This window comes from Oreochromis niloticus, linkage group LG1, assembly GCF_001858045.2.
Source record: "Oreochromis niloticus isolate F11D_XX linkage group LG1, O_niloticus_UMD_NMBU, whole genome shotgun sequence".
Lineage (NCBI taxonomy): Eukaryota > Metazoa > Chordata > Actinopteri > Cichliformes > Cichlidae > Oreochromis > Oreochromis niloticus.
Window position 1 is genome coordinate 18,813,810 of NC_031965.2, and position 24,586 is coordinate 18,838,395.

The window sequence follows — 24,586 nt, forward strand, 5'->3', positions numbered from 1 at the left end:
AGAGTGATGTACGACCCCTAAACGAGGCAACCGAAAGAAGAAAAGGAATTCTTTATACGACCCTTGCAAATGTGATTAGTATCCAGTTACCCATTGCAAAAAATCTAGTTTCATACACTCTTTCTGTTTCATCATCAGTGATCATAATTTTGACTTCATTCCTTATTTGCCTGTTACTGAATATGATAGCTGTGATTTATTGATAATTTCAACTACATTCAGAAGCTATTCCAAACCTTTTTTTCCTACGGTATAAACAGAAAAAAAACCTCACAATGAAACCAGAGTTATTATTTATTTGCACACAGTGGTATCTATCAGTGTGGTAACTATTTAACCAGGAATGTGCCACCCCTTTGATACCGTTATCTCCAGCTTTATCTTTAGTAATCTGTCATCTGTAGTGTCAAATGCTTTTTGAATGGTGAACAGAGCTGTGGGTAAAACTACAACAATAACAAGCAATAAAAAGAGCCAATCAGAGGTAGATTGGTTCAGTTTATTGATCATTTAGAGTCATTTTAATCACACCACAAAGTGTGCACAACAGTACAAAACTCACAGCAACAACAGACCAAAGTTGATCAATACTAGTACAATCAGGCCCTACTAGGTATTGTTTTGTAATCAAGATAACTCAAAATAGACAGATATATAGAAAGTGTTATCACTATTACTCACATAAATCTATAGTTCCCCAAAAATAAATAACTTTGTACATTTGCAACAGATTTCTTTCGTAATAACTGCACAACAATTATATTTTAACCTTTATCATTTTTAAGTATTATTTCTAGGTATGGCATCCCTGAGAAGGATATATATGGGAAAGTAAAGTGTTTAGATAGGTTTGTACAAAAATAAATAAATAGTCTAGGATCTGTGGGTATTAGATAGATTTGCTGATTAAAACAAACAGCTCTTACTCTCTCAAACTTTGTTCTTTCACTGCTAAATGTTGATGCTAAAGTAATAGTTATACAAGATCAATTACAGTGTTGCTAAAAAGAGTATGGAAAGCTTTAAATGCTGTTTATTTCAAAGAAATACAGCATTGTGCAGACAGACAATCATCATGTAGAAGAGGGGGTCTCCTGATTCGGCTGGGGTGAACGAGGTCATGTGTCAGGGCAGAGCAGGACGGTCAGCAGCATCAGCAGTCCCGATAAGAGACACAGGGGGCTGTGGCTCAACGCCAACCCCAGTGACCTCCCTGCAGGAATTCAGCAAAAGCATTACAAATGTAGAGCTATGCAAAAATATAGTTCAGGCAGATTCATATCACGGTAGGCACTCTCTCCACACCTAGAGTATCCATGCATAGCATATCTAGCAAGGCATAATGTTCATATGTTAGATAATGTTAGAAAAGAAAGCACACTGGAAACATCTACAAGTACAATGAGAATAAAGTGCTGAAACCAGCAAGGAAACAACAGCAGCTATCGTCAGCCTTGATTTTGGGAGTCAAATTACAGTAATAATTTATACACTCACGGGTCACTTTATTAGGTGTAGCTTGCTAGTACTGGTTTGGTCCCCTTTTGCCTTCAGAACTGCCTTAATTCTTAATTCCTCACAGATTTTGGTCTATACTGACATGATAGCATCACACAGTTGCTGCAGATTTGTTAGCTGCACATCCATAACGCGACTCTCCAGCTTTACCACATCTCAGTGGTGTTCTACTGGATTGAGAGCTGGTGACCTCCTCCTGCTGGAAGCTGCCATCAGAAGATTGTACACTGTGGTCATAATGGGATGGATGTAATGAGCAACAATACTCAGTCAGACTGTGGTGTTTAAATGATCCTCACATGGTACTAAGCGGCTCAAAGTGTGTGGAAAAATGGGCAACAGGAGCAGAAAACTGAGGCTAAAATTCACACGGGGTCATCCAATGGTGTGATAGATATATTTCCGTAGCACACTTTGGGCAGGTTAGTACCAGCTAAGCACACCTACCTGAGTATTGTTGTTGATGTGTCATGTTCACCCCATTATGACCACAGTGTATCCATCTTCCGATGGCTGGTTCCAGCGGGGTAATGCACCATGTCACAAAGCTGAAATCATCTCAAACTGGTTTCTTGAGCATGACAATGAGCTCACTGCACTAAGACACCCTCCACAGACACCAGATCTCAATCCAATGAAGCACCTTTGGGATGTGGTGGAACAGGAGATTGTGCAGTCTGCAGATCTGGAGCAGCTGTATGATGCTATCATGTCAATATGGAGCAAAATCTCAGAGGAATTAAGAAATAAGGCAGTTCTGAAGGCAAAAGTGGATCCAACCTGATACTAGCAAGATGTACCTAAACTAGCATAAAACTTTGGTTAGAGTTTTGATAAGGGCGATTATATTTTCATCAGATAAAGCGATTAATGCATAAAGAAGACAAATCAAGTTTAATGGTCATCAGTGGACAGCACTGATTCAGGTTTTACCTCTGAAGTCTACAGGCTTATCGTCCCAGGGTGTCAGCACCATAGCTAGAGCTGTTTTCTGGAGGTCTGACAGAACAGAGCGCTGGTTATCAGTTACTGCAACAGCCTGCTCGTAGGAGAACATGGCAATCTTTTCCTGGGAGAATACCACCTTTTGAAAACAACAAAAAAAACACGGCGGGTGGGATTTATTTAGAGAGATAAATTAAAGACATGATAAAGATTTGTCAAGATGGACGCAAAAACAGGAATACATTTTTTTTATTGTAAGAAACAAATGTTACTAAAAATTATGTACTTTTTACACATATCTAAGTGTAGTTTAGCTCACCTTGGTATTACAATAATGGGCCCTGACCAGTGAAACTAATCTTTCTGTCAGTGACAAGAAGGTTTACTACCAGTTTAATCTCTGACATAATATACTGTGGTGTAGTATGGATTGCTGTGGGAGAGTTTGTCATTAGCAGGAAATGCTGTAAAAGTTATTACAACACATTTAAAAGTCCAAAATAATATTTCCTCCTTCACATTTTCTAAAGCCGTCCAGTTGGCCGGATTGGAGTCTTTGTTGGTTCATTTCTGGCCCCCGTGCCTTATGTTTAACACCCATGATATGGTTGGTTTAATTAAATCTTGACTCACAGCAAACTTTTCTTGTGGCATCATTGAGATAGCCAAAGGTGCAATTCCCTCAATTTGCTCTTTTACCAGCGCTGACATGGCCATGTCTGGGATACCCACTGAAAAACAAGCAAAATGTTCCAGTGAAACAGAGCAAAGGGTGCTAGAATCAATGAATCAAATGCTTTTACAGCAAAGCATAGAGGAAAACAAAATGTCTTTGATTTAAATCTCTGACCTGACCACACATTAAGGCAGATGTAGGACTATGCATAGTACATCTAAAATTCATGTGGCAAAGACAATGAATAGACAATACCTGCCAGGACTCCGATCTCAATGAACACATCGGTGCCCCAGGAACTCATGAGTCCAAAAGCGAGGCTGTGGGTTAGCAGTTCAACAAGAGCTTGCAGCTGCTCCTCTGAGCAGGACAGCCTGAGCCGACCCAGCCTGAGAACCGCCTTACTGCAGCCATCAGAGGGAGACAAAGTACAAAGTAAATTCAAGTGTCAAGCTGGGCTTGAAAAAAAATTTAAGCATTTTCCGATACTGTGCGCACCTGAGCTCTATAGGATTGAAAGACCTCATCTCTGTGGCTTTAGCGCCACACACAATGTATCCCATTGCCACCAGAGTGCTGGAGTCAAGCTGGCTCGGATTCTGCTTGGTGGAGCTTAACACGGTAGAAAACAGTGTGGCCAGCTAGGACGACAACAAGTTATAAACCAGTCTAATACAGCACAGTAATGCCACAGCTGGTATTATTCTTATCAGATGAAATAAAAACTGCCCAAAAGACAAAGCAATTTTGATGTAACATGTAAATATTTGAGCTGCAGTGACTAAAGTACTTACCTGTCTGCTATTCCAGTCACTGACTGTGCCCAGAGCGGCAATGCTTCTCCGCTCAGTCAGTCGAATGGCATTCAGCTCGTCTAATGATAGCTGTGTCGCTATTACACCGAGCTGAGAGATGACAGCCTGGGAGAAGGAGGAGACTGGGCCATATATCTTCATGTATTAGCATTAATACAGAGAGGCCCGGAGCAAAGACAGAGCAGAGACAATATGAAGACCTGAAAACTTTGGTAATCATCAAATGAAACACATGTAAGAGGTTTTTGTTGGACTGACTCAGATTAACAATCAGTCTGACCTGTTTGACTCTCCTGAGCACTTCAGTGCGTTGGTAGGATGCAAGGAACGGGTCGTGACCCATCAGCTCCAGACAGTTGGAGAAGGCAGATGAAGACATGCTAGTCAAACTGCTGGAGAGCCAAACGGAGGGGGCTGTTGTATGCAAAATCTCACAAGTAGGAACCATTGGAGTCACTGGCCAGCAAAACACACAAACACATGATCAGGAGATTATCTATGAAAATGGGTCAGCAATGTAACCATGGCTTAGTTTGAAGTTGTCAAGGTTTTTGGTTTTCTGAAAAGTATTAGCCAAAGTCTTTCTGAACAATTTAATTCAAGAAGCTCATTTTCACTGTTAGAAGATCAGTTCTGCTGCTATAAAAGTCAATTTGCAAAGAAATTCATATGCACAAATGTACTGCGCTTTCAGCTGTACCAAACGACTATAATGCAATCAATGTTTAGAAGTATAACAAGTCCCCCAAAACAATGGTTGGGTTAATAACTCAGTTTTTTGGGACCACTGTTTCAGTTCATTTTCCAGTCCTTACTTAGAGGGGATAAAACAATTTTTTTTTCATCAAGCCTGGTCACGTGATCGGATTATAAACAAAAAATAAACATTATCATTCTGATGTATTACCAATTCACTTACTACCTTATTCATACTTAATAAACAGCTTCACAAAGCTATATTAACTACCCCACTGCCTATTTTTCATTCATTCATTTTGCCCCCCCCCCCAGTATGACTGCATAACAGACTATATAGACTTTACATAGCATAAAAAGCTGAAAGAAAAGGTGGATGGTTTTTTTTTCCTAATTTCCTACTTTAATTAAAACAAGGCAAACTTTTATATATTCTATATTAATTATGTGGGAAGTGAACTTTTGAGAAAGTGTTTTTTTGTTAAATTGATTATTATTAATTATGTCTTTCAGCCCATGAAAATTAGAAATGCAAGCTCAATGAAAGAAAGATTTACGATACTGAAATGTCTAAATTCTGGAAAAATCTGCTCATTTATAACACTCAGTTCTTGGCTTGGGCTCCTTAAACACAAATTTGTGCAGCAGGGCGCAGTGTGGTATGGAAACAGCCAGCTCATCTCACTGCTGCATTGTTATTGAAGTTCAGGTTGCTTTGATAGCAGCCTTCAGCTTTGTGTGTATTTTTGGATCGGGTTTTTTTCGTCTTCCTCTTGACAATAACAGATTCTCTGTGGGGTTCAGGTCAGGTAGGCGAGCACAATAATAACAAAATCAGCAAAGCATTTGGTTTGAACAGGTAGGTGCTGAGTTCAGTTTGAAAAGGAAATTTGAATTTCCATTAAGCTTGTCAGCAGATGGAAGCATTAAGTGTCCTAAAATCTTCAGGTATCTCTGCGATGACTTTGGACACAGTGGACCAACCATCACCAACACCAGCAGATTATAGAGTATCACAGACTGGGCTTCATACACCTTGGATTCTGTGTCGCTTGCCTCTTCCTCCAGACTTCAGGACCTTGAGTTCCAAATAAAATGCAGCATTTACTCTCATGGATCCAGTTTTTCTTTCTTTAGCCTCAGTCCTCTCCTTGTGAAGCATTACATTAAAATACATTTTACAGTGGATGTCTCCTCACTGCTTGGCAACTTGACTGTTGATCATGAAACACTTTTGTACATAATTAAAATATCTTCTTTTTTTAAATTGAAGTTATTAAAGGTGTTCTTTGCAGATCTAAAAATGATTTGTAACCATTTGGACAAATCCTCGCTGGCTGTTTCACCTTTTTTCAAGAGTATATGCTAACATAAGCTACTAAACTAGCAACTAGCAACTAAACTAGTCTGCTTTCTGTAGACTGATATGAACCTCTTCCTCCCTAGAGCCCTTGTATTGGTCTATGTCATGTCTCATGACACTTGAAAGGCAGCAGAGCATGGTACATTCACTGAAGAAATTCTTAATCCCACCAAATTTGATGAAAACCATACAAGGTTATTGTGAGAAATTTGGGAAACCAAAGTAAGGCTTACATGACTGAGGATTTAGTTTAAGGAAGCCCAGGAAAAACTGCAGAACAAACTGCTGCCTTTCAAAAATGGTCTTCCTCTCAGTCTCATCTGAACACAGCATCCCGACGTCTCCACGTTCCCACCGATGGTGGCTCATGAACAGCTTCTCTATTCGCTCCACAGTCATCAATGCCTGCGGGCACACAGACACAGACACACACAGACACACACATTTGAATGGTTTACAGGAAGACAGCAACCTCATCACCTGATCTTGACACCTTTTGGAGATGTGACACCCGAGGGATTTCTTTACAGGCTCTGGCTTAACATGTCATTGGATCAAGTTCTGACACAAAGCTCCACTGTGGACTTCTGGACACTCAGTGAATGTGTTGCATTTTGAAAAAAGTAATAATAATATGGGGAGCTATTCAGGCTCGGGGTTCAAATATTAAGTATTAAATACTGAAAGAAGTGCAGCAATAAACTCACCAGGGAAATCTGCTGCAGTTGGTCTTTAGTCAGGAAGAAGAGAAAGCGGTCCACCTGACTGAGTGTTGTCTGGTCCCAGTTCTGCACTGGGCTATGGGGGAAGACAAGAACATGCTATCATTGTTCTTTATCTCAGGTTGTGTGAAAAGCCTCAATCAGAGGAAACTTCTGAAATATAATTTCAGATAAATTTCTTTTTTTCCTTTTCAAAACTCTAAAAGAAACATGCTTTCAAGACTAACTTCTCAAAACTGCTGCGTTAGACTTTGCTCAAAGCAAAACTGTACTGTGGAGTACTTTGCTGATTAATTCATGTCTCTGTGAACTAAATATTCTATGGGTAAATTCATATTCTTGAAATTCTCACCAATATGATGCAGCTGACGTGGCAATACATAATAAATACAGGGGCAAGAAAAAGTAAGTGAACAACGGTGTTTTAAAATTCATTCCTAAAATGGTCACATCTAACTTACACTTTTGAACAAATAGTCTAGTTCAGTGATTAACACAGAACTCATCGCATTCTTCCTTTTCACAATGAATATATCATTTCAACAGTAACAATGTAGCTTGGAAAAATGATGTGAACCCTCTAAACTAATGATCGCAACAAAGGTTGACATGCCAAAAAAAAAAACCCAACCAACTGTGGACTGATGATACAAAAGTTAGATTGTTTGGGAATATTAATATTATAATAGTGATCCAATTTAATACAATATTAATAATACAAATCTATATAAAAAAAAAGAGCAGTGCATATCAACATAAAAACATCATAATATAAGATGAAGTGCAGTGAAGGGAATATCGGTTCGGCCTTACAGTGAACGCAAAGATATTTTGTTTTCTTAATCCTACACCATAACTGCTACAGACGCTGTAGAAATGCCAGAAATTAATTAATTATATACCTTAAATTCAGTTTTCAGCAGTTGAGCTCAGTCACCACACAAAATATTATAATTATTTTTGTAATTAATTCAATTTAATTTATTCTTATTTATATTCAAAGTGTTTTGTATTGTAAGATCAATTCTAATGAAAATAACACAGAGAAAACTCTGACAATCAGATGACTCCCTAACAAGTGGGGCGACAGTGGGAAGGAAAAACTCCCTTTTAACAGGAAGAAACTTGCGGCAGAACCAGGCTCAGGACAGGGGAAGCCATCTGCTGCGGCTGGTTGGGATTGATAGGAAACAGTCAGGACAAAAGACAAAATGTGGATTAGCGCACATGTGTTTCTAAACTTGTGACCTAATGAAGAGCTGCCCACAGAAAGGGTTCTTACATACTGTTTCTTGTCATTATTTCTCATGTAACCTAAAGACCGATTTAACCTTTCTATGTAACATGTTATAATTTCAAATCTTTATTTTAATTTTATTTATTTATTTTCGTTACTGCTCACACAGATGCTCGGTCTTGCTGCTTTCCTGAGAATCACTTGTTGAATAAATGTTGAATAACACTGTATCTCCTTTCAGCAGACAGTTCGGTTTGTGGTAATGTTACCCAAAGGCAGCAGGCTCTTGGAGAATACGAGCCACGATTTCCATCTTGATGCTGCTGTAGCAGAGCCCATGGAGGAAATCCAGATTTTGAATGAAGAACCTTCGGTCCACCTGAATAAAAACCTCATCTACCACAAACGGTGCCATGATGCCAAGCGAACGGAACTCCTCCTCCGTGAACACGCCTGTATACATGTCCTGCAAATAAAGCACAAAAAATACATAAATAAAAAATAAGATATTTCAAGAGACATGGGAAACAAGAAAACCATACTAACTAAAAGATGGCAGAGAAAAACTATTTATTAACTCTTTGGAAAATCCTGATCATCTCAATTATAACACTTAAACTATGCTCATGGTAAAAAGAAAGTACACCCTCTGCCAGTTATAAGTCAATTATAAGGTTTTACTTATTAGGACATAATAAAAAGCTAACTAGCTTTTAACCATGTCTTAGAACCTGGGATTACACAACACATGACATATTACACCATGTCATTATTTATTTAACAAAAACCCAGAAGCACTGTATACTCTTTAATGAAACCCTTTTACTTACTTACATTCAAAATTCGACATGCTAATGGATTTAATAACTGCTGAAACCTTTTATGACAGAAGTAACGGCAAACAAACACTTCTGATACCTGCAGATCAGACTTTAAAAGGTGTCATACACTCTCTTGAGATCCTTCAACAGTATCTGTACGGGGGTGAGGTGTGGACTCCAAACTAATCTGGTCTACTGAACTTGGTCTCACAGACGTCCACACTCAAATGAATCTATAAGAAACATTGATGCTTTTTTTTGATGTGTGTTATCTTAGCAAGGTGCTCATTTCTGTGGTGAGTACTGTGCAGTTGTTATGTTCCTAACTGATGATGGATGAATATTTAAACTTCCATCTTACTTTTCCGCTCTTTGTAAATTGACAGTTGCTAATTTTAAGGGTGTTTTTGGTCTTAGCTATAACTTGGAAGAAGCTCAGATTATATTTTAAGACAAACACAAGAATAAATCCAGATAACTGCTACCATTTTTACCTTCTTTTGGTAGCTTCTTTTCCATTGAACCTCAGAAAAGGGACATTAGGAAATCAGGCTCTACTTACCAACCTCTGCACCATTTTATCCACCAGCAGCAGCTGCTTTGTTCGGGACAGCAGGAGAAAGTGATGCGGTCCTGCTTTAATCATCCTCCTGAGACTGTTCATCATATCTGTGGAAAACCTTTTTATGGCACTCACCCTGCAAGACCAAAACCACCCAGACTTTTGTTTCAGGGCAAAGAGTACACAAGGGTTTGTCTCCTGCATTACACACATACTCATTTTTCACTAAAGGCATGCAATCCTTATGGAGTAACTATAATGCCAGCTTTGGACTTACGGCATCGAAAGCGCAATTTCAACTCCAAGATCTTCAAGCAGTTCAAAGAAGAACTCAAAGTGATAGAGCACCTCGATTATACAGTTTTTCTGTCCAGAACAACAGACACATAATAGAAGTCATACATTAATGATCCTTGAATTAACATAAATATCTTAAATGTCAGGAATTAATTGAAGTGTAATTACCAGTGAGGTGTGCAGAAGACCAGGCTGCTGCCTGAGCAAGGCCAGGATGCTTCTCACTGAAGAAAGTGACGGATTTGCCTGAAAACGATCTCTTAAGACAGCACAGCTCACACCCTGCCCCAGCGTTCCCAGATTCCTAGAGTAGATGCGCAATAGTTAATTTATAAAGCTGCAAAATTGCTGGAAAATAAGAGCATGAACCATCAAAGGGGTTCATATATTTTGAAAATTGCTATGATTGTATATTCATCTGTCACTCAGATTAACTGTACTTACAAGAAACGTTGTTTGATCATATTTGGGTTAGTATCAAGAACCTCTCTGAAAATTCCTTTAGCCTGGGGAAGAAAGTGGAAAAGTGTTGGCGGAGTAGTGGTAACGTGCAGGTTTGCATGATCGGTTGCATTCAGAGGCTGATCCATTCACAGTGTCGCTGATGATGCCATGTTTGCGTTTGCTTCTTCACTTAATAATTTAGCAGCTAATCAAGATAGCGTCATGCACACCTTCTCACAACAGAGAGGAAGCATATCCAATAAGAGGAAGCACGAAGAGATCAAAACACAACAGAAAACTCTCTGGTTCACTGTGAGAAGCTTTTACATATTCATATACCAGAAGTGTAGGTACAGTGCATAAAGATGAATACTTCCTTCGCTTTCCTTCCTTTTTCCTTTCCCCTTTTTGAATTCCTAATAATGTTTCACTCATAAGCTTTCTTTGATATTTATTCAAGCCGAGCTGTTTACCACTCTGCGGTAATGCAAAGCAGGCGCTAATGTCACAGATGTGCGCTGTTGTGATACCTGCTGCGTGTTCCAGGGTTTTGTAGATGTATTGGAGAGGCTGTTCACAAGTAGACGTTTCCTTGGAAGAACACTGATTAGGGGTGTGCAGCCGAGCAAAGGAGCTACATCGTTCAACCAGATGACCACCTCTGGGAAGCCCTGATTTAAACACAGTAAAGATAACACAAAGCATTGCAGCAGGTGCTTGACACAGATACATTCTTCTTCTTTCAGCTGCTCTCTTTAGGAGGTGCCAATGCCTCCATCTAATCCTGTCCCTAGCATTCTCCTCTGTCACACCAGAGTTCTCCACGTCCTCCTGCACTACCATGAATCTTCTCTGTGTTCTTCCCCTTTTCCTCCTGCCTGAGATCTTTTGGCCAGTATATCCGCTTTCCCTCCTCTGCACCTGTCTGAACCATCTCAGCCTTGCCTCTCTAACTTTTAGTCCAACATGCTCAACCTGAGCTGTCCCTCTCATGTACTTATTTCTAATCTTGTCCATTCTGGTCACTACCAATGAAGATCTAAGCATCTTCAACTCCGCCATCACCCTCCTGTGTTTTTATTTATTAGTACAGCTATATCCAAACCGTACATCAGCAGTTCTCACTGCCATCTTGTAAACCTTCCCTTTCATGCTTGCTGCTTCCTTCTGTCACAAATAACCCCTCAATACTTATCTCCACCAGCTCCACCCTGGCTGCACTCTCTTCTTCACCTTGCTTGTGCACCGTCCAGGTATTTAAACTCATCTACCTTCACCTTCATGCAGCTTTGCTTTTACACATGTATTCTGTCTTGCTTCTACTAACTTTCATTCCTCTTTTCTCCAGTGGGTACCCCCACCTCTCCAGACTCTCTTCCTCCTGCTCCCTACTCTCACGATAGATCACAATGTAATCCGCAAACATCACAGTTTCCAGACCTCATCTGTCAAGTTGTCCATCACCCTCATGTAAACCCACATTTTGAACCCCTCGATTTGAGCCCAAAGATCCCTGTTTGAACTTAAGGAGGAGACAGAAAAGAGTAAACCTTTAATTTTCAAAGTCAATTACATGGCTATAATAAAAGCAAAATTACAAATACAATGTATTTCTTCAAATTAAACTTTGACTTTTACTGTGTGTGTGTGTGTGTGTGTGTGTGTGTTTTACCCAGAGTTTGGTGGCTATAGCATTGGCTTGTGGAGGGAGGAGGAGGCCTTTTCTGTCAAGCAGACAGAGACATTGTGTGTGTTGGGAAATAGCAACAAGGGTTGAGAGCAGTTTATCAGATGTAAGCGTCAGCAGTGTTTCTGTCTTCACTCCTACAATGAGAGAGCCAAGCTCCCCCAGCCGGTCTGGGATAAACTGGGCAGCAGGGAGGGAGATGATGACGATGTGAGTGTCAGGCCCCAAAATACAGAGACAATAACTGAACTCACTTCAAACTGTGATGAGTTTACAAAATAACTTACTCCATTGACTGAAGACAGCTTGTCTACTATTACAGCTGCCTGAAACATTAAAAACAAAAAAAGTAATCATTCAAACACCTCATCAACATGTTGGTTAAATTCACCGTTTCCTAAAATATGAAAGTCTTGTGGGATTTAGAAAAACTTGTTCACACAACTGTTTCGGTCAAAATGGCCCAAACAATGTGTAACTTTGAAGATGTTACTTCTCTGCAAGACTCCTTAAAGACATATGAAACCAACAGCTGTGAGGCTGAGGAAAAAGCAAAAGGCCTCAGTTCAGATGAGAGCAGAGGATGAAGTAAAGCTCAGGTCTTTTCTTCATGAGGCCTGTCACCAGTGCTGGAGACAGCCTGCCAGGCTGTCATCTGTTCCCAAGATATAAAACTCCCACCAGCTGCTATGAAATCCAACCATCTACTGCAAACACATGATTGTACACTTGACCAAACCCCCCACTCACTGAAACTAGGCCTTGGAAAAAAAAAGAGTCAGTTGGCTAGTAAGAAAGAAAATTGCACCAATTACAGATGATGACTGTGGTTACCAGCTTCCAGTATAGATTTCAGGTTTAATTCACTCCTCTACCTGTGCAGGACTGAATGGAATAGAGTTCAGGGTGGGGAGGACAGAAAGCAGCTGATTTGTAGAGAGACCCTGCAGGAAAGTCACGCCCAGCGAGGGCAGGAGGAGCGCGATCTCTGCCAGGCGCTCAGCAGGGACTGCAGACGGCACCTGCAGCTCGGTGGTGTTCAGTAAAATATTGAAAACCTGCCAACAAAGTTAAGACAAACAAAAAGAGCAATTATTACATGAAAGCATACATTTAAAAAAACAGTGACGGAAGTGCACATGAGTTCTGTTCCTACCAGGTCGCTTGGCAAACGGAGCCCTTTGCGTGTGCAGTTCATAATACTCTCCCGGATCACCCTGAAGGCCTCGGTGCCTTTATAAACATAGAGATCTGCTGGGTCTGCCAGGCATGTGATACTACCCAGCCTGAAATTACAAAGCAATATTTTAACAACACACACACAGGAAACACCTGCCAAAATGTTACATGTATTTATTTTCAAGCCAGAAAGAAAGATCTTAGTTTTTTAATTGGTTTGATTGTTTATTTTAAAGGTTTCTGTGGTATTTTTAAAGGTTTCTATAACAACAAGAAACCAAGGCATTTCTAACTCATCAGTACACATGCTGTCAGATACTTTAAACAACTTTACAACAGACCTTGAAATTTTAATATTATGTGTAAATGATGCTTTATTCAAATAAAGCAAATCTAGTTATGAGGATTGGAAGTCAAGCAAATAGTTTGTATGTATGGCAAACTATTAAGAAATATTAATAAAATAAAAGGTTCAAAATGCACCTAAAAAAGATCATCCAGCAAAATTACATCAAAACTAATTATTGTTGTCCCAGAACATCTTCAGCGATTTCACTTGGATGAGATAAAGAAATGTTTCCCCTGCTGAAAATGCTGCATACAGCTGAAACTTTTGGGGGATTTATTTCCTTTCCTGGATTATTAAGCATGCATTAACAGACTGTGTTCTGTCAGGTTTTATCTATGATTAAAAAAAATAAAAACATGGAAAGAAAATGTTGGAAATGCCTTCCTATTGTCATTCCCAACCTGGAAAAGTCCTGAGCTGTCAGGTTCCTGTAGGTGCTGATGAGCTTTTGTGCTACGAATTCCTGCTTTAGTGGAGTGAGGGTGTTTCTCTGCAACACATCCAGCCCATCAAGCAGCTGCCGATGAAAGCATTACAAAAGTGACATATCACAATTATGTATTAAAAATGGGCCAATACATTTTGCAATATAGTGACAAGGAAAGAAAAATACAGAACAGTGTAAAATTTGAGGATAAAAAGACTGCATGCAGTGCACTTTAAACAAGGATTAGCTGAAAGACAAACATGTATGTTTCCCCTTTGCCCATTGCCTTTTTAAATTCAGACTAAATGGAAGGAAATATTTGTATATATGTTGTATTAATTAGCGGTGCAAACCATCCAAGGTAAATTATAGTAAAACCTTTGGAAAGGTATGTTTCTTTACTTCCTTGCCTCTATAGTATAACATATTTGTGCACCTCTAATGCTAACAAGTTAACAAACTCAAAGCTTTTAAGAAACTCACACAAAACAAACGTTTTTTCTCATTTTGTTTTGCAAAGTTTGAAACGATTCCTTTAAAACCTTTTATTTATTCTTACTTTAGTATTGAAATATCAGTAGCCATCCTCATTCCTAATTCATGTTTTCCCAATATTACTTATTGAACACTGGCCCCTAGAATAAAACCCAGAGTAGTGACAGAGACAGATGAGTCTGTGCTTTCTTTTGACCAGCGTGTGACAAGTGGCTGTGTTCTGCCCTGGGACTGATCCAACTCGCTGCTTGCTTCTCAAGTTTCCCTGCCAGGTGTCAGAGCTCAGAGGGCCGTTACCTGAGCAGCTGAGAGGTGTTGGAAGTTCTGGAAGGGCAGGTAGGCGATCAGGTTTCCTGTGTCCCTGATGAGCGACTGTTGACCTCTGGTGATGTTGGAGGGGGACAATGCTTTGCTGTACCACAATCCAAAGGCCTGCTGCTGGTCCGGGGTCATGCTCTTTAAGATTTCATTAATTTTGTCCCGACTGGAGCAAAAACATTAAAATAATAAGGTTTGTTTGAACTTTCTGCCGAAGATTTAAAAAATAATAATAATAAACTTACTTATATGTGACCTTCTTTGAATTACTGCATATAGTATAGTACAGCCTGGCATCATTAAATTTAGCTTGACTTAGAAAAAAGATATTAAAATTCTTACAAAGGTACAAAAAGGCCTGAACAGGCCTAAAGCTCATTAACAGACACTTCAAATCTCCTAAGTTTAAGTCATATAAAAATCAAAGTATAATAGCAGCCTAATGATTAAATTCATTCCAACACCATTTCCCCTTTTTTTCCAGTCTCATTATTATATATTAGGTTAAATATCCTACAGGTGCATATTTAAGATGCAGATTTCTTACAGCAAGAAAATGATTTTCCAACAAAGAAAACAAGTGTTATCTGGATTAAGATCTACTCTGTGAACCAGCTTGCATTACATTATTTACAATGTATAATGGATGCTCTGGACTCTCCATGGCAATGCATCATTTCGCTTCTGACTTAATTCAGATCCCAGAGGCATGTTCACAGGGAAGAAAAATATATTGAAATGTATCTCAGTGAATGTTCAGCAATGAGCAAAGTAAAATGATACAAAGCATGACCAATCTCTTTGAGTAAAAGCACCTCATCCTAACCTGAAAATAAGAATGGATGGTTTTAAATTTCACACCTATTATGCTATTTTTCTTTTCCAATCATTGACTCATGAGCCACTTTAATAGCCTCACATGTTCAGCTGCTTCTTAATGTAAATGAACAGCTCAGAACGCTTAGCCATGTAAGCCTGGTCAGAATGACCAGCTGCAGTTCAAAGCCAGCGAAGGAGTCCCTCTAATGTCGCCTACAAACAGGAAACTGAGGCCACAAGTTACATGGGTTCTCCAAAATTAGACAATAGAAGATAGGATAAGTCTTAAGTTCTGCTAAGATGGTAAGGTCATCATGGTGGTGGTGGTGTAATGGTGTGAGGAACCTTTTCTCAGCACACTTTGGCCCCAATCCAGTAAAACGCCTTTCAGACGTGGTAAAACAGGAGATTCACATCACGGATGTGCAGCCAAATGTAATCTGCAGGAACTATGTGATTTTATCACATTAATCAGGACTAAAATCTCTGCGGGAGGTTTTCAGCACATTGTTGAATCTATGGCACAAAGAATTAAGGTCGTTCTAAAGGAGGTCCAATCAAGACCTGCAAATTTGTACCTGATAAAGTGGCCATGTGTGGACATACTATTGTAAGGGTTCAACATAGCCAAAGTTAGAGTCAAAATTCATAGTGTTGGTTTAAAATTATGTCCAGTAAAACATGCCCTACTTCCAAGATATTCACAAGAACAAAATGTAAATGTTAGCCTTTCAGGAACCAGAGACAACGTTTTAATCCCTCACATGTGGTAAGTTACGAAAATAATAATGTTTAGATGCATAATATGAGTAGTGGGCTCATTAGTAAAGAAACTCCATCACTTACACATTGATGTTGTTCTGCGAGGAAGGCAAAGCTTGGATGTCAGCTGGGCTGGCTTTAGTCAGCATTGGAGCCAGCTCAGGGAAAAGTGTAACATCTTTTACCAGGTGGGTCTGCAGTATCTCTGACACCATGGTGGACAGGTACTCATTGGGCAACTAGCAAACAGAAGAAAACAATGTGAGACAGAAAACTGTATGTCAAAGAGATACAACAGATAAACTGACAACTAAGACTTCTGGGAAGGGAAATTAAAAGGCGGATGTGGTGTTGGTCTTATTCACCTGCAGTGTGTCTTTGACACTGGCGTAGTACTGAAGGATGAGTCTGATGGTGTGATTGTGAGCTTCTTTGAGCACTGGCCTCAGGCTGCTCAGCGATAAATTGAAGTACGCCTGCACATGTGGAAAGAATGTGAACAATAAACACATGCTGGATATTTTGCCAATACGCATTAGTATTATTATACAACATATCTTACCTTAATGAGAAGCATTTCGTCAGTGTTCTGCAGGTTTCTTCCCGTCTGCAGCAGGCTGCTTAGCACCGTCTACAGAAGGGAAATATGCAGCTATAATGGCACTTATAGAAGGAGCATCAGACACATATAATACAATTGTCCCCTTTGACACGTTATTGTAAGTGTCAAATCAGTTGTGAGTCAGGAGAGATTAACACCCAGAGGAAGAGACTCATCATCTGGATATCAGTGACAGAAGTGTAACTGGACACCAGCTGTAGGCCGGCTGTACACCGAAGGTCAAATGACGCTAATGGTAAGTGATATGATGAATAATTAGATGAATGATAAAGCCAATGAACGGAACTACACAGAAACAGATTGAGTCTTTCTGAATAAAAGATGAGGTGAATCTCTACTGACACTACGCTCTGATTAATCTACAGAGTAAATTTCCGAGAAAAGTCCTAAAATATACTCGACCAGCTCTCACTGACTAACAGACTCTCGCTGAGCCTCAAAGCAAAACAGAGCACAGCAAATTATCTCAAACCACCAAAAAAAACTACATAGACTATAGATCAATGTAATGATGACAGTTCAATAATATGATAATAGAAATAGCTGCAGAAATCAACATAGTACATATGCGTTAGTACTGGGCAATACTTAGCCACACCTCATTTTTTATGAGGTTTTTTTATAGGGATTTTTTTCTATCGAGGTATGTTTTTACATGTTTTATGTGTTTGGGATCATTGTTATGGCAGAAAATTCCAGAATAGTCCTTGCCAATCAGATACTTTCCAGATGGTAATAATAATAATGGATTGCATTTATATAGCGCTTTTCGAGACCCTCAAAGCGCTTTACATTACAATTCCACTATTCATTCACTCTCACATTCACACACTGGTGGAGGCAAACTACAGTTGTAGCCACAGCTGCCCTGGGGCAGACTGACAGGAGCGAGGCTGCCATATCACGCCATTGGCCCCTCTGGCCATCACCAGTAGGCGGTAGGTGAAGTGTCTTGCCCAAGGACACAACGACCAAGACAGACAGAGCTGGGGATCAAACCGGCAACCTTCCGGTTACAAGATGAGCTTCCCAAACCCCTGAACCTCGATCGCCTGGTGTTGCATGGTGGATCAAAATCTGAAGATCTCAAATACCACTGATCGAAATGGACTTCCAAACTATGACAGAGCCTCCACTGAAAAAAAGCCAACAAGAACCTGACACAAGACCTGAAGGGCCAGATGCATCTCTTAGGAAGTTTGTCAGGTTTTTGCTGGATTTTTTCACATTTCTTAAGATTGTGATTTTTCACATATCACAACCTGTAGATAGTTTTTAGGCCTGCCACTTCTTTTTCTGTCCTCCACTTTTTCACTTTAGTTGTTTTAGGGACACACAGATATGCCAAGTTTCTGGCTAATTCCCCTTTAAGAATCACCTTGTTGGTGGAAAAATAAAATTTTATACCTGTATTGTACTAAAAAAAATGTGAGCAGATCAATTTTTGTATCAGGCTGTTAGTAACAAAGTGCCTAAAACGCTATTTAACATTGATGCTAAGTTATGTGTAGACACAAGGCAGGTTCAGTCCTTGGGTTGGGCACCTTTTAAATTCTTGAATGAGCAAAGGTGGGTGAAATGAGCATGTTTCCAGTACACACAAAGGCGACAAAATTTTAAGTGTATTTTTAAAGGTGACCTTATTTGACCTCAAAGAAGACGTCAAAGGTCCAAAGGCCTACATGTTTTCAGTACAACACTGGTGGAGGTAATACACAGTACTTTAGTCATGTCTCTGCCTTTACCAGCTCCACAAACACAGAAAAACTGTATATATCACCAACTGTAATACATTAACATGAACAAAATGCAAAGAACCTTTCTTGAGCATTTCTAAACCTTTGGTCTGTCTACTTGTTCCACTACTGAGTATCTTCTACTACACTACTGATAATCCACACGAGTGCATGAAAGAACCACTTACCCCAAAACACTGTAGTAAGACTCTCTTGTTGTCAGAGTTGTCCTCCAGCTTGAAATAGTTGACCACAGATTTTAGCACACTTGGACGTATTGTCTCGGTGACATGCCACTGGGTGAGCTGAACCTCCTCCAGGGATAACAGGAGAACCACAGTGGTGCTGACTGCCTGCTCCAATGCTCTAGCCACAGGTGGAGTCAGCAGATCCACCATCCTGGACCGCACACTGTCCACCCAACAGCGCACTACTGTCTGCAGGACCATATTCTGAGTGGCACACGGCTGACAGGCTGAAGCGAAGATGGTAGAGCAGCTCCAGTTGAACTCCTTCACCAGATTTCTTGCTAGGCAAAAATTAGGGTCCGTAGTGGTGCTAGTGTTGTTGTTGCTATTGTTGCTGGTGGTGGTGGCAGTGGTATAGCTGGTGTAGGTGGTACACATCTTGTTCACCCACTGGCTCCACGGCTCACGGGACAGAAACAGGAGAAGACCGTCATTAGGGCAAATGGATAAGAAAAAATTGGTCTGATCATTCTCCCAGCATAGAGCCAGGAGTGCAGCATCTGGTGGAGATGTGATCCAGCTGGAGTATTGACACTGTTTAGTCACGCCTCCTCCTTCCACACTTTTATTAGAAGATGGCCCTGGGTCTTTTGAGTAGTTGGCACAGTGCTCTATTAGCCAGGTGTTGTCCTGATTGGCCAGCAGGTTTTGTAGGACTGTATTATTGGCACAGACTTTGGAGGTAAAGTTAAGTGGGTCCATCTCAGCACAGAGAGCCACCTCAGTCATGTCCACTATGATGGGACGGGTCCAGTCAGAGTACTTGCACGCCTACGGTACCATTTATGGTGAACACAACATCAGAATAAAAACAGTTAGAAAATGGCTTTACTGGTGTATATGCAATTAATGCTGTCATCTTTAGTTTATTTTTTTTCTGTAAAGATACAAAATGCACGAGTGGATAAGAATATGTAGGTTCAGATTTCAGAACAGAAATGTTCAGACTTTGGGATATAATGGGATGATTTTGTTTATAAGAGACTCGTGCAGACTTATTTTACTACATAAGAGTAAAATAACAGTTCTTTCTTTTTTTGTGCTTGTCAATTAGATTTTATATGTTCATTCTTGCCAGGTAAAACACCCACCTGAGGTGGTACGGTTATTTCCTCCATGTCTCTGCAGACTGATGTAAGCCATTTGTTCAGAGGATTTTGCAGCAGCTTTTCCAACACAGACTGCTTGCAGCAGACATTCTTCTGAAAAGCAATCTGATCGTTCTGCCAACAAAGTCCGACCACCGAATCGTCCACCTGTTGTTCTCCCCACGTATTGTAGTTACACCACATTGCAATGTTGAAGGCCTGTGTAGGCTCGGGGGGTGGAAAGCTAAGAGAGGTGCGGCAGTGTTCCTCAAGCCAGGTATTTTGTGAATTAAGAAGGAGGTTATTCAGAAACGTTGCATTAGAGCAAACCTTTTTAGTGAAACCGCTCTGGTCGAGGCGGATGCACATTGCCAAAAGATCCTTGGTAATTTCCATCTCTTGCCACTCAGAGTAGTGACAAAAATCTAACTGCATATCCAAGCCAGGGATTGGCAGTGGAGGAGGTACGTTTGTGCAGTTAGGCATGAACTGAAGATTTTCAGGGTTAGACATTATAAACATAAAGAAGCCAGTGTTCTCACAGATGAGTTCGGTCAGTCTGACACTGTCGAGGCTCATGCAGAACACCAGCAGGGAGGTATCCACCATGTTTGTGAATTTGTTAAGCCACTGGTCATACTGGCAGAACTCACTGACCATGTAACTGTGGTCTGCAGAGGAGTTAGCACAGTATCCATACAACCAGCTGTTCATCTTGTCAGAGAGCAGCTTCCGCATCAACACAGCATTGCTACAGACCTGCTTCACAAACTCCACATGTTCATTGTCACTGCACAGTGACACAAGGACAGGGTCCACATCATTTTGCAACCAGTCGTTGTAGTTGCATGCAAGTTGTTTGAGGTTGGAGGCTTCCCTGGCAACTCGACGAGGTTTAGGGAGAGGGGTGGCGGCAGGGGCCGGCCCTGCATTGTCAAAACTGCAGTCAGATGACCTGCTGACAAGTGGAGAAGCCAGTGTTTGAATAACATAACACATGTTGCTCCACACATTCTTAATTTGGTTGGAGCTGAGGGAGCTTAGAGCCTCGCAAAATGTGATCACAGGCGTGGAAGACTCTACTCCTGAACTCGAGAGGATGTCAGCACACATTGTGTCGTTGATGGTGGCCAGATTGTAGCTATCACACAGGGTGTCATAATAATTCATAGTGCTATTTTCTGCATATGAAATGCTGCGTTGGGAGGGAGCACTGGGAGGTGTCTGGCATTCGGGTCCTGGATGCATGAATGCTGACTGATCTTGAGGGAGGAAGATGTCCAGGAGGATATCGATCAGTGATGTACTCAAAGACCAGCTCACATTGTTCTTAAGTCCCCTGAACAAAACAGGAATTTAATAATTATTGTACATTTTATACATCAAATATAATACAATGTAAGAGATCATTGGTGTTATTCATTCCACCTGTTAGTGGTCATAATGTTGTGCCTGACTGGTATAAGTCATGGTAAAAAGATCTAGTGGCGCTTTACAAGTTTAGTGTCTACATCCATCTTGTGGGGAATTTTAACTGAGGCATAAAACACTTACATAACGTGTCCAGCCGGCACTTTCAAAGGATTATTATATGACTCACAGCAGTAATTCTTCCTGCTTTATCAGCAACCTTGTTTTGTAAAGAAGGAAAAGCATTGCCCTGTGGTGCTGATGTAGTTAAAAAGCTCCACAGGGCAGCTTAAAGATGAAGTTTATGCAAATTTTACTAATGACTCACCACATAATGAGCTGCTTGAGGTCTCCTGGAGAACACACAGGAAATCTAATTAGCATAAAACTGTAGAAGAATTCATAATAATAATATCTGGAATACAAAAAAATTACATAATATAACAATACAAGTATTTTTTTTAATGCTTTACCTTGTCGACAGGTCTCCTTTTCATCTAAAACTGGGACTTTTGTTCCAAACTGTAAAGCTATTCTGGTGTAGTCCATTGGTACTTGGATCAATAATGCCACAAACTTTAAGGTGTATGTTACTGTTGCATCTATGAGTCCACCTAACACATTTATTAAGTTTTTAGAGAGAGAAAGACTCGACAATATGTTTATAAATGTCTCCTGGAAACCACTGAACGCAGCTGAATCCCCCATCCTGAGGTAGGTCCTGAAGAAGCTGCCTGACTCTTCATCGGTGGTCAGCGAAGAGCATGTCTGCAACCTCAGAGATGTCAAAAAAGTCAGCAGTGGTTTCGCTAACTCCAGAGACACGGTCTTTGTCAGCTCTGCCTCCAGCCCACAGTCATCTCTCCCGGACAGAATGCAAATTGTTATTTTGGGAAGGTCATCTAAGAAGTTTTCTCTCAGCAGTGGCTGAAAAATATTGTACAAGTTCACCAGGGCACCATAATATGTGTTTAAGTCAAAACCTGCTCCTGTGGTAGAGGAGCTGAAGCTGCGTGTATCTCCATTAGATAGAGAGTGGATTTGAGCAATAACTTTTTGGATATCTTCTTCTAACTTGGTTCCCTCAACAGGAGTCTGGTTTGTGGTTCTTTGCATTAATTTGGGTTGCAAACCCGCTTGCTTGACATCACATATGATTCCTGTTGATGCTAAACAGAGAGAAGAAAAGAAAGAAAGAAAAAAGAAAGAGGGTCATTGTGTTATTTTATTTTTGTGTTATTTTTATATATTCAGCAAGCTCTTACTCTAATTGATGTCTGAAGCCTCTTTTAGTAAGTAAGTAAATTTTATTTGTTAAGCGCTTTTCATAGACAGGCAGTCACAAAGCGCTGTACACAAGGCTACAATAAACAGAATGTTAGGTACAAAAATAGACAATATAGACAATTTAAAATAAAAAACAACAAAAAAACAGTTTTACAGTTACAACTGTCGGCAAACGTTCACTGGCTTGAATGTCATGGTACTTTGGGGGCTTTAAATAATTTATTTGAACTGTTTTTTTCAGGATGGAATGATTGTACAGCAAACCTCTTTAGTGACTTGAAAAAACAAGAGTTCGGTGCACAAGCTTGAAGTTATTTGGAATTTTCTCAAAGTCACACAGGGTCAAAATTACACAATGCATACATATATAGGCTCAAATGTATACATACAGCCCCACTACTATTTGGTTGAATTTTCTTTAAGAAATATCACCTTGACCAGATGTTTTTGGCGGCCATGAATAAGCTTGTGGCATAATTCCAGCTGTATACTCCTCCAAACATACCTCTCGTCACTGTGGCCAAACAGCTCAGTATTTGTCATAGACATTAGGCAGTTTCCAGTTCCTGGCTGGCTTGAGCTGTGGTGGTTCCTGAACATCCTAACAAATTTTTTCTCATCTGAATGTGACAGTTTGGGTCTTCTTTCAGACTTTTGCAAAGTGGAGACACATCTTAAAAACTTGTATTTATGTACAGTTATTTCAACTGATGATCGTGGAATCTGCAGTTGTTTAGAAATGTCTCCTTAGATTTTCACTGAGCTCCTTGGACTTTCCTACTGTTCTGATTATTGGCCAGCCCAGTGAGTGCTGTCAAACAAATCCTTTTTATGTTGCCAAAGAAAAACTACCACTTCTATTCAATCATGATCAGTAATGAGATGTTAATACACCCTGGTCTTGTCAAGTTAAAAGACCCCATAGAGCCTTCAGCATCACGTATTAAAAGAAGTGAGTGTATGTATCTGAACCTGTATGTATCCTTTTGACCTTGTGTGGAAAAGAGAAAAAACAAAATAAATCCAAACTTGTGAACGAATAATAGGTTTTTTGTTGTTGTTGCTTTTTAAAGATGTATGCTGTACAATTATTCCAGTCTGGAAAAAGAACCACTCAACAAAATCATTAAAAGCTCAGAAGAACCATGACCTGCGGATAAAAACCTCTGACCAAAACTGTATCACAAAGGGAAAAATATCATAGAAAATGATTCTGTTGCTTCGTAGGAAAGAAATACTGATTTCTGTTATGATTGAGGAACAACAATCAAGTTTACTATTCATGCGATACATGACACGTATAGTGGAAAAATCAAGACTTTCTATCATTGAAGTTAATAATGCTAAATTAACTGATTATTTTTAATTCAATTTGTGACTTATTTATCACGTAATACTACATTAGAGGAACAACTTACTTTATTTTTTAAAATTAAGACTGCCTAAAAGCTTTTTAAAAACGGTATTTTGCACTCACCAAATAAGATGCACACAATGCAAGCAGCTAGTGCTGACCACATTGTAAATGTCCTGAAATGTAAGCAGGAAACCCCGTCAGAAAAGTTTCTGTTAAATCCTTTTTGTTGATGAAGAGAAAATAATTAGCTTTGCTGAGAGAACAGGCCAGAGAACAGTTTTCATAACTGCTAACACTATAATGTCTGTCTCTGCTGAAAACTTATTAAACCTCCTTAGGATTTGATCTTTGATCCTTCTTCCATGCCGCTGTGCTCAAAGAAGCTGCAGACTCTTCACTTCAGTGTCAGCCTGCAACTCTACACCTGGTCTGAAAGCAGCGTAATTAAGGACACTGGTAAAGGGGAAAAAGTAGGTGTGAAATGAGGGCTGTGAAAAGCAGAAGGGATTTAAGCAATGGGCACAGCCAAAATGTTGCATTATTAATCGAGTGTGTTGATTAAGTCCTCCATTTGAAACCGGACTCCTGTCAGGAAGAGACAGAAGACACCAAACTGACTGCTGGAAGATTTATATGACATCTGCTACCTACAACTCCCATACCCAACCTGATCCAGACTCTAAAAAGAGTCAAATTAGAGCATCTT

General features: G+C 39.9%; 1 protein-coding gene across 1 annotated transcript; it reads right to left on the reverse strand.

Annotated features, from left to right (window-relative positions):
• Positions 1-291: 291 nt before the first annotated feature.
• On the reverse strand, positions 292-24,060 carry strc1 (stereocilin 1). Its single transcript, XM_005466956.3, has 29 exons — positions 24,001-24,060; positions 21,710-22,405; positions 21,565-21,589; positions 19,830-21,165; positions 18,679-19,509; positions 16,695-16,763; positions 16,498-16,608; positions 16,217-16,371; positions 14,531-14,717; positions 13,713-13,828; positions 12,940-13,069; positions 12,659-12,841; positions 12,071-12,109; positions 11,769-11,963; positions 10,627-10,767; positions 10,097-10,158; positions 9,821-9,956; positions 9,633-9,721; positions 9,356-9,491; positions 8,242-8,438; positions 6,721-6,811; positions 6,247-6,418; positions 4,235-4,410; positions 3,934-4,089; positions 3,638-3,780; positions 3,395-3,543; positions 3,097-3,194; positions 2,452-2,602; positions 292-1,213 (listed from the first exon to the last, which is right to left on the reverse strand). Exons 1-29 carry the CDS (start codon positions 24,041-24,043, stop codon positions 1,119-1,121), a joined length of 6,108 nt encoding a protein of 2,035 aa, XP_005467013.3. The 5' UTR covers positions 24,044-24,060; the 3' UTR covers positions 292-1,118.
• Between the last annotated feature and the right edge of the window lie 526 nt (positions 24,061-24,586).